General features: G+C 44.3%; 1 protein-coding gene across 2 annotated transcripts in view; it reads left to right on the forward strand.

Moving 5' to 3' along the window:
* The window catches only part of srebf1 (sterol regulatory element binding transcription factor 1), a 29,690-nt gene extending 27,265 nt beyond the window's left edge, over positions 1-2,425 (forward strand). For both annotated transcript variants that reach the window (XM_038987708.1, XM_038987717.1), the window contains exon 19: positions 89-2,425. In XM_038987708.1, the coding sequence (XP_038843636.1) occupies positions 89-309 (221 nt within the window). In that variant the 3' untranslated portion in view covers positions 310-2,425. The remainder of the gene's footprint in view (positions 1-88) is intronic.
* Positions 2,426-13,119: the final 10,694 nt, after the last annotated feature.

Genomic DNA, 13,119 nt, shown 5'->3' on the forward strand with positions numbered 1-13,119 from the left:
CCCCCACAACTCACCTGTGTGTGTGTGTGTGTGTGTGTGTGTGTGTGTGTGTGTGTGTGTGTGTGTGCGTGTGCGTGTGATTCTACAGAGGAGTGTGAGATGCGTCCTGGCCAGAGGGAGCAGGCTGAGGCGGTAATGTTGGCGTGTCGCTACCTGCCTCCCTCCTTCCTGTCGGCACCGGGGCAGCGGGTGGGCATGCTGGCGGATGCAGCCCGGACACTGGAGAAGCTGGGGGACAAGCGCACCCTTCACGACTGCCAGCAGATGATCATTAAGCTGGGCAGCGGCACCACTGTCACCTCTGCCTAGACTATACAGAGAGAGACAGACCAGCCCCCCCCCCTCTCTCACACACACACACACACACACCCACACACGCACGCACAAATGGATGAAGGAGGTTTTTGGCATTTGGCCTGCAGCTGACGAACAGACATACAGACAGTCTAACTAGACATTGAGAATCATATCAGGCATACAGACAGACAAATAAACATACCTGACAGTTACCTGCCATTAGTTTCATATCACCTGTCAGTAGACAGCTCTCAGAGTGACAGTTTAGCAGGGGAGGACTTCACCCCAGTAAAGTGTTGCTATTGACATTGTTGACATGGTCTGTCATGTAAGCTAGTCATCATCCACCAGGATATATAGGTTCACGGTTCTGTTTCTTTTCTATTCCCCTGCGTGAAATGCACTGTAGTGGCGGAGTGTGTCCACTGGGTGGGGTTCTGGCGCCCTCTGCAGGACTGAAGGTGTGATGGCTGGGAATGTGTGTGAGAGAGGGTGAGAGAAGGGGAAAGGTTTTTACCTGCAGTTATACACTACTAGCCCCATGTTTTGATTGGACGATGCACCTTACAAAGCGAAGCACTCTGTTGTGATTGGTGTGTTTAGACAGTGGCTGTCTGTCTGATTGGCTGCGGTGGGAGGAGCAAACTGCGTTGGGACAGACTGGTCTTTTTGAGGAGCACAACATTTCAGGAAAAAAATAGAAATATATCGTATAGAGCAGATGAGTTTCTCTATCATGTTGAAAAGAGGACCATGACAGATCTATACATTGTGTTTCTATCTGCGATGGTCTGAAATGTTGCATCTCTGTCACGTCTTTTAATCTGCACTGGCCCAGAGGGGCTGTATTTGAGGAGTTCTGTAATATTGTGGCTTTTCCTTTTCATATTATTTTCTTTATTGTTGTTGCTGTGTATATATTTTACAGTGTATTTATAATCTGTCTTTGATTTGTTCTGCTGATCAGTATTTTCCATTGGCCGGGTGATCATTATTACTTTCCACCCTCATTGTGTAGCATAGGCAGAGGCTTGGGGTCCAATGGGGAGTATGGATTCATCCCAAATGGCACCCTATTCTCTATATAGTGCACTACTTCCTATAGACCCTAGTCAAAAGTAGTGCACCACAAAAGGGAATAGGGTGCCATTTGGGATGTGTTACTTAACCTATGTTTGTTGCCATAGTTGGTAAGTGTATCAAAAAAGGGGACAGTGTCCATGTGCTTTTGGGGCAAAGGAGTGTCAAAGACCACTCAATATTGTCATCAGACTCATGTGAGCGTTTGCACTGTTGCGCAAGGTGTGTGCTGCCATTATGATGATATCAGAAAGAGTTGCAGGTGAGTCCTCGAGCGATAGGCTCCAGTCTAGGGTTGAGCTGCCGGGTCACCCATAACACAACATTGACTTTAATGGGAATGTCCATTCTAGTAATTATTTTTCTATGGTGGTGACCCCCCCCCCCCCCCCCCCCCCCCCAAGTCACTCCGTTCAAGACCAATAGTTTACAAAAGAGCCCGAGTCTCATCTAGTATTTCTAGAATTCATGATTTAATTGACTCTTGTTATTATCATCTCTTCTTCAAAAGAAGGCCTGTAGCGAGGCTGACACACCCTCCTGTAGTCAGGCCCCTGGGTCCTGTTCACTAGGCCCCAAATGGAAGAAAATAGTTTGTTCTTGTCCAATAAGAAACTGGCATTTTTGTTTTCCGTTGCAAAACGTTTTTCAAACGTGTGCTCCTTTTGAACAGGACCCATATGTTAAAAAGACAGAGTGAGAGAGTTGTGTGTGTGTACAACCCTGTTCCAGAACCACAGTTTTTGTTTTCAGAAGACTGTAAAACCCCATTTGGTTCTTTAGCATGCTTTTGTTGTGTTTATCCTGTAATAGTGTATCATTGTAAATGACTGACTGAGGGACACTGGACTGATGATTCCTTCCCAGTGTGTTGGGTCAGTCTGTGGTGTGACTGTGTTAAATCATCGCAACCATATCTGAACATGTAGTATTATTATTATTTTGTTTCTTAATCAACATATTCTTTCCTTCCCTGTCTTTCTCCTTCTTTGCTTATTGGTTTATTCCTGGATATGTAAATAAAAATACAATTTTGTAAGGAAATGCCTCCAGGTCTCTTGTGGTGCTTTGATGGGGGGATGGGGGATGTGGTTGATGTGGGGGGGGGGGGGGGGGGGGGTGGGGGGGGGGGGGGGTGGTGAGAGAAACTGAAACTACCAAACTGTTGCTAGTCCTAATCCCTGATCCTACAAGAAAATCTGATGTTCCCTTGAGCAAGGCACTTAACCCTAATTGCTCCAGGGTTGCTGTTGATAATGTCTGACTCTGGCTGTGACCCCACTCTCCGAGGGTGTCTCAGGAGGAGTGGGATATGCAAAAAACACATTTTATTTAACCTTTATTTAACTAGGCAAGTCAGTTAAGAACAAATTCTTAATTCCAATGATGGCCTAGGAACAGTGGGTTAACTGCCTGGGTTAATTTACACATGCTATTATTACACACGTGTATATGTGTGAAATAGGACAAATATAAGCACCTGCCAAATAAATATTATAAAAATGTCAAAATGAAAACTAATCATGAAAAACTATTTAGTAAACTGAAATAAAATAATTAACAAACCCGTTTGAAACCATAGTTTCAGTATAGTGCTATCTTTGGCTCCAAAACGAACTAAATAAAATAAAAACCATCATGAAAATCTTTTAAAATGTTTTCGGGCAAAAATCCATGCTTTTTGGGGTTTGTCACGCTGCTGAATCTGGCGGGTAAATGCGTCCAGGAGATGGAGATGTTGTGCATTGCTGTCACCATACTAGAGTATGTGACCGGAGCTGGAGCGGAGCTCGCCCAATTTGACTGGAGTGTTGCGCGAGATTCCCAAAGGCTGGGGCGTCCAATTTTGCTCCAGTGCGGCTCAACAAGCGCTCACTTTACGAGCTCAGTGCATGCATGGCCCAGCATGCATTTGTTGTCTACTTGTGTGCTGCTACAGCCCCTTGCTTTAGTTACTGTCATGGAGTTCACTACATATGTTCGTAAAGAAACTGATAAAACACACAGGTGAAAAATCAAGGTGACTTACAAAGATGAGGACAAGAGCAAGAGAGGGATTGCGGACATGTAGTGTCCACAACTAATAATCAATGTGGAATCTGAAAAGATACGTATCCCAAAATCATGATGGTGTACTTATGTGCACATGCTAGCAGAAAGGAACGAGGTGGGTAGATAACTGTCATTGTAGCAAAGTATTTATAAACACAAGATAAGATCTCTTATACGTTTCGTTCATTTTTGTTCTATTATCTATACAATAGGCCATAATTGATTTTGGCCCTGGCATATTCCCATGTTCAAGGAGCTTTCGGTTTTGATTTGGTTATTTTGCCTAAAAAACCTTTAGGCCTACCTATAGACATTATTTTTAACAACTCTGCATCTCTGCCCAACCTGGCAAGAGTGGCCGAAAGGTTGTTTAGCATCCCCAGTGGCTCTGAAAGTTTGGAGAGGGTATTCTCCTCTGCTGGCCGGCTCTCCAGACATCATCACACGAGCCTGAAGCCACGGACTGGCAAAACTCATGTTTCTAAAAATGAATTCAAAGACATTAATAAGTCATTTTTCGTTTAATTTGTATTTCATTCTAAGTAAGTCACAGCCTATATGCGCAATTTATAGACTAATGATTTAATACAACGAAATGTTGTTTAAAAACGGAGCGCTTTATGTCCCTACCAGCCGAGTGTTACACTCACACATGCTTCAGAAATTTCTTTGTAGGCTATAGCCTTGAAATAATTGAAATAACATAGACTAAATAATTCATTTTTGCTCCTTGTCTCCTGACCTATTTAGAGTGTTTATATGATGTTTAATAAGACATGTAGCCTAATTGAAATGATGTGTGTTTCTTACATTCACCGTTTCATGTTTATTCAAATACGTTTCATTCAAATCCATATGGTTTGGTTTCAATACTTCAAAACCAATTGGTAGGTCCAGGTTTCACAAAAATAGATGGGTGTTGATTGGAGTGAATTTGGAGCGGCAGTTTGTTTCTTCCTGTGAGCACACAGCAGTTTTTAGCAGAGGGTGGGAAAGGACATGGAGCACAGAGTGGTGGACAAGCACCAGTCCATAAGAGAGCGAGAGGATTTCCAACCACAACTCCGCTCACTAGTGGTATTGTTGTTTCTGTCTTATTAACATATTTTGATGAGTGTCTTACAGGAGGCTATATTAAGAGTGCCTTACCAATTTAACTGGTATGTGGTAGTAATGCCCCATCAATTTAAAATAGGGGACAGATTAGAGTGGCAGCAAGTCTTAAACCTTTAATGCTTGAGCATTTTTCCATGTCTTTTTTAAATCTGTTTTGCCCTGTAGTCGCTGTCAGTTTGGAAAGACATGCTCCTGAACTTTGGCGATTACAAGGATTTTTAAATGTCTCGCTTTGGGCTGGATGTGTCAATGTGTAGTTCATACATGCCGAATTAGTCTTACCTCAATTGGCCACCAAATTCCTAGTTTGAAAGCAACTGTTTTTCCTAGAACTGTGCTGCACAATTTTTCCTACATTTCCCCCCACGTGGGCCAGCCCCCTAGCAATTAGAGTTATAGCCTGTGCTTGACTTGGACTGAAATAGGTGCCAGTACTCATTTCGGGTGCCGGTTTTGTTTACATTTATGTGCAGGAACTCCACAATACTGTTGAGATAATAAGGAGGTGCAGGAGCTCCACAATACTGTTGAGCTAATAAGAGGTGCAGGAGCTCCACAATACTGTTGAGCTAATAAGAGGTGCAGGAGCTCCACAATACTGTTGAGCTAAGAGGTGCAGGAGCTCCACAATACTGTTGAGCTAATAAGAGGTGCAGGAGCTCCACAATACTGTTGAGCTAAGAGGTGCAGGAGATCCACAATACTGTTGAGCTAAGAGGTGCAGGAGCTCCACAATACTGTTGAGCTAATAAGAGGTGCAGGAGCTCCACAATACTGTTGAGCTAATAAGAGGTGCAGGAGCTCCACAATAATGTTGAGCTAAGAGGTGCAGGAGCTCCACAATACTGTTTAGCTAATAAGAGGTGCAGGAGCTCCACAATACTGTTGAGCTAAGAGGTGCAGGAGCTCCATAATACTGTTGAGCTAATAAGAGGTGCAGGATCTTCACAATACTGTTGAGCTAATAAGAGGTGCAGGAGCTCCACAATACTGTTGAGCTAATAAGAGGTGCAGGAGCTCCACAATACTGTTGAGCTAATAAGAGGTGCAGGAGCTTCACAATACTGTTGAGCTAATAAGAGGTGCAGGAGATCCACAATACTGTTGAGCTAATAAGAGGTGCAGGAGATCCACAATACTGTTGAGCTAATAAGAGGTGCAGGAGCTCCACAATACTGTTGAGCTAATAAGAGGTGCAGGAGCTCCACAATACTGTTGAGCTAATAAGAGGTGCAGGAGCTCCACAATACTGTTGAGCTAATAAGAGGTGCAGGAGCTCCACAATACTGTTGTAACGGCTGTCGTCTAGATCCTCCTCCTCCTCAGACGAGGAGAGGAGAGAAGGATCGGTGGACCAATACGCAGCAAGGTATGATGACATAAAGAAATTTATTGAAAGACAAAGACGAATACGAAAACACTTGGAAAATTACAAAATAAGAAAACGACGTAGACGAAACCTGAACATGAACTTACATAACTACACGTAGAACTCACGGACAGGAACAGACTACATCAAACGAATGAACAGCCAAACAGTCCCGTATGGTACAGACACGGACGACACAGGAGACAATCACCCACAAACAAACAGTGAGAAACAACCTCCCTATGTATGTCTCTCAATCAGAGGAGAACGAAAACACCTGTCTCTGATTGAGAGCCATACAAGGTCAATTAACCCTTTAACCCAACATAGAAACACAACACATAGAAATGCCCACCCAGCTCACGCCCTGACCAATAAACACATACAAAACAAGAGAAAACAGGTCAGGAACGTGACAACTGTTGAGATAATAAGAGGTGCAGGAGCTCCACAATACTGTTGAGCTAATAAGAGGTGCAGGAGCTCCACAATACTGTTGAGATAATAAGAGGTGCAGGAGCTCCACAATACTGTTGAGCTAAGAGGTGCAGGAGATCCACAATACTGTTGAGCTAATAAGAGGTGCAGGAGATCCACAATACTGTTGAGATAATAAGAGGTGCATGAGCTCAGCTAATAAGAGATGCAGGAGCTCCACAATACTGTTGAGCTAATAAGAGGTGCAGGAGATCCACAATACTGTTGAGCTAATAAGAGGTGCAGGAGATCCACAATACTGTTGAGCTAATAAGAGGTGCAGGAGCTCCACAATTCTGTTGAGCTAATAAGAGGTGCAGGAGATCCACAATACTGTTGAGCTAATAAGAGGTGCAGGAGCGCCACAATACTGTTGAGCTAATAAGAGGTGCAGGAGATCCACAATACTGTTGAGATAATAAGAGGTGCAGGAGCTCCACAATACTGTTGAGATAATAAGAGTTGCAGGAGATCCACAATACTGTTGAGATAATAAGAGGTGCAGGAGCTCCACAATACTGTTGAGATAATAAGAGTTGCAGGAGATCCACAATACTGTTGAGATAATAAGAGGTGCAGGAGCTCCACAATACTGTTGAGATAATAAGAGTTGCAGGAGCTCCACAATACTGTTGAGATAATAAGAGGTGCAGGAGCTCCACAATACTGTTGAGCTAATAAGAGGTGCAGGAGCTCCACAATTCTGTTGAGCTAATAAGAGGTGCAGGAGATCCACAATACTGTTGAGCTAATAAGAGGTGCAGGAGCTCCACAATACTGTTGAGCTAATAAGAGGTGCAGGAGCTCCACAATACTGTTGAGATAATAAGAGGTGCAGGAGCTCCACAATACTGTTGAGCTAATAAGAGGTGCAGGAGATCCACAATACTGTTGAGATAATAAGAGGTGCAGGAGCTCCACAATACTGTTGAGCTAATAAGAGGTGCAGGAGCTCCACAATACTGTTGAGATAAGAGGTGCAGGAGCTCCACAATACTGTTGAGATAATAAGAGGTGCAGGAGATCCACAATACTGTTGAGATAATAAGAGGTGCAGGAGATCCACAATACTGTTGAGCTAATAAGAGCTGCAGGAGCTCCACAATACTGTTGAGATAATAAGAGGTGCAGGAATTCAAGAACTAGAACATTTGAGGTGCCGGTACTCCTGCCCATGTCAAGCACTGGTCCTAGCCAATGAGCTTCAGCCCTTTGCCATTTGAGTGACAGCTAGCAAGATGTGCACACACAGCACAGCGAGAGAGAGAGCAATGATGTGGTGCACATATCTGCCCATACTATATGTGACGTAGTACGCAATATTCGGCGACCACTTTTGTCTTGTGAATGCATCTTTCAGAATTACAGGCTAAAAAGTATACAAACGTACTGCAGAATCTCTTTAAAGTCTCTAGAAGTGCAAGTAATATAAACCACCAAATATGTATTGATTTGATGTAATGTATAAACACCTGACCTTTCAGCCAACCTGCTTCTACCAATTCCATGTAATTACAGTACACTACTGTGAAATACAAACCCCATCTCCCCTCAATGAATTTCATTCATTCATCCAGTCAATTATTCACACATTCATCATTCTACGGTATTATACTGTGTCATTACACAATACTTGCTTTGATACTGTGTTTAGATTACAGTAGGTGTACTTGTCACGATCGTCTAATGAATTAACGAACCAAGGCGCAGCGTACGTAGAGTTCCACATGTTTAATCAAATGAAACTCACAAAAACAACAAAGAAGAATAAACGATATGTGAACCTCAAGCAGTGCTCACAGGCAACTACACAGAAACAAGATCCCACAAAACACAGTGGGAAAATGGCTGCCTAAATATGATCCCCAATCAGAGACAACGATAAACAGCTGCCTCTGATTGGGAATCATACCAGGCCAACATAGAAATAAATGAACTAGATCACCCACCCTAGTCACACCCCGACCTAACCAAAATAGAGAATAAAAAGTCTCTCTGGTCAGGGCGTGACAGTACCCCCCCCCAAAGGTGCGGACTCCGGCCGCAAAACCTGACTCTATAGGGGAGGGTCCTTGTGGGCATCTAGCGTCGGTGGCGGCTCCGGTGCGGGGCGAAGTACCCACTCCGCTCGTGGATTTGCCAGCATCGGTGGCGGCTCTGGTGAGGGACTTTGCTCCTGCCCAGACCACGGGTTCGAGCCGGGTAGAACGCCGTGCCCGGACTGGGCATCGGCGCAGAGGAGGGCCCCGGCCATGGAGCTGTGTTGTACGCCGCACCCGGACTGGGCACCGGCGCCGAAGAAGGCTCCGGCCATGGAGCTGAGTTGACCGCCGTGCCTGGACTGGGCACCCGCGCAGAGGAAGGCTCCTGCCATGGAGAGGGACTGGACGCCGTGCCTGGACTGGACATCGGCGCAGAGGAAGGCTCCTCTAAATATGATCCCCAATCAGAGACAACGATAAACAGCTGCCTCTGATTGGGAACCATACCAGGCCAACATAGAAATAAATGCACTAGATCACCCACCCTAGTCACACCCCGACCTAACCAAAATAGAGAATAAAAAGGCTCTCTATGGTCAGGGCGTGACAGTACTGCAATATGAAATACAGTAACTTACTTGCCACTTTGCTGCCTGTAAGTTACTGTCAAATTCACAGCAAGCCCTTTACAGTGTAGCTATCACTAGCTAACAGGGAAACATGTCATTCTTCTTACATGTACTACTAAAGTTAAAAAGCATTGGATTGGTGTAAACATGGTTTAGTGTGTTTACAACATATTTTTTGCACCAGTCTCAGCGCAATTTCTTTTTCTTCACATTGAGATTGACTTAGAAACCGAACCTAACTTATGACCTGACCCATGACCTTATGTACTACTGCTGATCCAACGCATGCTTTCTGTCCTTAACACTGAAACTGAAACTAAATCATATAACAACGAATAGAAATATGTCGATACAACTAAAAATAAATAATAACTAGCAAGTCAGGTCTGAAAATGAACTGAAACTAAACTGAATTTAAAATAGAAAGCAAAATTCTAGAAATGTACATGAATATAAAAAACCTAAACTATAATAACCTTGGTGTGTGTACTGTGTGTGTGTGTGCACCTTTGTGTGTCATGACGTGCCTATTCTTACATCTGTATTTCTGTCCTCACAGTCTGTCATTAATGATCACCAATGTGTGTCTGTGTGTCAGTGCAGATTTGGAAGAAGATGACAAAAAAGAACAGTCCTTGGTCTGGGCAGCATTGAAAGGTGCTGGTATATTTGACATTGGCGTTACAAAAACATTTCACACAAATTGATGCTGTAGTGTCATCGATTCAAACAATGAAAACATGAACAATAAAAAAAACTGCATGCTCAACTTAGAACGAGTGACATTCCCAAAAGTCTCTTTTTTTAATGGATTCTTTTAATAACATTTTTATAAGCAATAACATATTCATTTTATAGAAAATAAACATCTCTAGGAAATACTATACACAATTATATTAGTACATCACATCTTACATTTAAACCGCGTCAAATACTTATATACACCATTAAATAATGAGAGCATCATAATCAAGAATCAGAAGAAGAGGTTTGTGGTGGGATGCTTTGCTCTTGTCTGTAATGTACGCCCTAATACTGTATGTGTCCACTGATATGAAGTACTAAAGTACTGTACACTATATCCTAAAGTAGTACTGAAGTACTGTACACTACACCCTAAAGTAGTACTGAAGTACTGTACACTACACCCTAAAGAGGCTGTCTGTGTGTGTGAGAATGCTGCAGTAAGGGGAACAGGCTACGCTACTCTGAGTGCCACATACAGAAAAAGGAATGAGAGAGACACACTTGATGTGGAGTCAGAAAACTGAAACATTCCGAATATGGACACCGTACAACAGTCAAGGTTCCCCATTTAATGGGGAGGACTGTGTTACTGTACGGTGTCCATATTATGACATATTTGAGTCTCTGTACGGTTGATTCAGCTCTATGGTGCTGAGAACTCAAGTCGTATAGGACTAAGAATCTATTGGAGTCGAATCCTTGTTCATTTTTATGGAGCCAGCAGCCTTTGGTGATGGAGATGATGGACAGAGATATTGATGAAGAACTGTGGTGAGATGAGATGACATGACGTGTGAGATGATGCGGGCCGGGCCCTAAGCCCTGACCTTTAACCTTTATGGTGATGATGTGGCGTCTACTGTACATCATGTTGTATGAGCACACGGCTGAACTTCGACTCGGTGACCCCCAGAGTTTTGACTCCCCCCAATATCCAAATTAGCACACTGCCCACTTAGAATGAAGCAATGTATAAGGCATGCATTCTAAGTAGTACGCTAGTGTGAATATTGAAACCTAGATTTTTATAAAAATGTTTAATTGAACACAAAGCGGGACAGATACCAACGCTGACTCAATGGTGTCGTATAGCCGTAATATGCACATCAAAATACATACCGGAAGAAGAGCGTTATATTAAAATACCGTCATTTTTTCTTTCTGTCAATATCAGAATCATATTTAGAATCTGTTAAAGCACGCAATGTACAATTTTTATAACACTTAAGCGCACATCGAGATACATCCAGGGGAGGGGCGGCTTCTTTTGACGCATGACATCTTGAATTGGAACACGCTCGTTCCCTTCCTTGTACAAGCACACACACACACAGTTGATGTCACACACACACCGCGACCTGGAACTCGGACAGCATAGCCGGAGGGGGCCTATTCTGGCCAATCACAATCCACCAGGTGTCTAAAAATGATAGCGACCGTTCCAGAGGCAGAACAGTGCAGCGTGAATTTAAAACAGCTCCCTGTCTCGCCCCTTCTCTCTCCCCCACTCTCTCTGGAGGGGTGGTCTCTAAGTAACCATGGCTGCCAGGTGTCTAGACTCCAGACACAGACAGACAGGGCTGTGAAAGACTCTCTCAAAACACCGCAGTCCGTCTGTCCGTGAAGGAGACTGTCTATCAGACAGACAATGCAGTCTCTCTCTCTGTCTCTCTGTCTGGTGATCAGGGGTGGCTGAGATAAAGCAGTGCCGTTGCCAGGGGTTACGGGGGTTGCTCTGAGGGACCTGCTGTCTAGTGTCTGTATTGCTGCCATCGGTGGTGCCTCAGAGGATCCCCAGCCATCCCCATTGGCCGATGCGTCTGTCCGTCATAACGTCTCATCATGACTCATCATCATCAGGTTTGGTTGGGGGGATGTCCTATCTGTCTGTCTGTCGTACTGCATAGGTGATGCTCACTGGGGCTGGGTAGTGCTCTATTTTACAAAGCCTGGAAGACAAAGACAAATTATGTATGAGGGCGATTGGTGTTCACTTCAAAACAAGTGCACAAAGATAATGTTATATATGAAAAAAATTAATATTGTGCTTTTGAGAGTGTATGGATGATCTGTGTGTGTTGTGTCATACTGTCTGCAGGTTCAGTAGGTCTCTCTCTCTGGACATATGTACTCATGCCTGCTGAAATAGAACGCACCAGCACTCACAGCACTGCAATGTGTGTGTGTTATTTTCCATGGCCAGCGCAGAATGGGACCTTTAATTGCCATGGTCACTGCAAACATGAAAGCTGCAGTGTCTGTGTGCCTGAGTCTCTGCTCTGAGCTAACATGAAAGCTGCAATGTCTGTGTGCTTGCGCGCTGGTGTGTGTGTGTGGTTGTGCACTACTGTAGACATGAAAGCTAGCTGCAGTGTGCGTGTGGTTGTGCACTACTGTAGACATGAAAGCTAGCTGCAGTGTGCGTGTGGTTGTGCACTACTGTAGACATGAAAGCTAGCTGCAGTGTGCGTGTGGTTGTGCACTACTGTAGACATGAAAGCTAGCTGCAGTGTGCGTGTGGTTGTGCACTACTGTAGACATGAAAGCTAGCTGCAGTGTGCGTGTGGTTGTGCACTACTGTAGACATGAAAGCTAGCTGCAGTGTGCGTGTGGTTGTGCACTACTGTAGACATGAAAGCTAGCTGCAGTGTGCGTGTGGTTGTGCACTACTGTAGACATGAAAGCTAGCTGCAGTGTGCGTGTGGTTGTGCACTACTGTAGACATGAAAGCTAGCTGCAGTGTGCGTGTGGTTGTGCACTACCGTAGACATGAAAGCTAGCTGCAGTGTGCGTGTGGTTGTGCACTACCGTAGACATGAAAGCTAGCTGCAGTGTGCGTGTGGTTGTACACTACTGTAGACATGATAGCTAGCTGCAGTGTGCGTGTGGTTGTACACTACTGTAGACATGAAAGCTAGCTGCAGTGTGCGTGTGGTTGTACACTACTGTAGACATGAAAGCTAGCTGCAGTGTGCGTGTGGTTGTGCACTACTGTAGACATGAAAGCTAGCTGCAGTGTGTGTGTGGTACTGTAGACATGAAAGCTAGCTGCAGTGTGCGTGTGGTTGTACACTACTGTAGACATGAAAGCTCGCTGCAGTGTGCGTGTGGTTGTACACTACTGTAGACATGAAAGCTAGCTGCAGTGTGCGTGTGGTTGTACACTACTGTAGACATGAAAGCTAGCTGCAGTGTGCGTGTGGTTGTGCACTACTGTAGACATGAAAGCTAGCTGCAGTGTGCGTGTGGTTGTGCACTACTGTAGACATGAAAGCTAGCTGCAGTGTGCAGTAGTGGAGGATGGAGGATGCAGCTGGCCAGTGAACCGGCTCCTGTGAAAGACAAGGTGGGAACGCCTACTAACTACACT

The sequence above is a fragment of the Salvelinus namaycush genome, chromosome 3, assembly GCF_016432855.1.
Source record: "Salvelinus namaycush isolate Seneca chromosome 3, SaNama_1.0, whole genome shotgun sequence".
NCBI classification, from domain to species: Eukaryota; Metazoa; Chordata; class Actinopteri; order Salmoniformes; family Salmonidae; genus Salvelinus; species Salvelinus namaycush.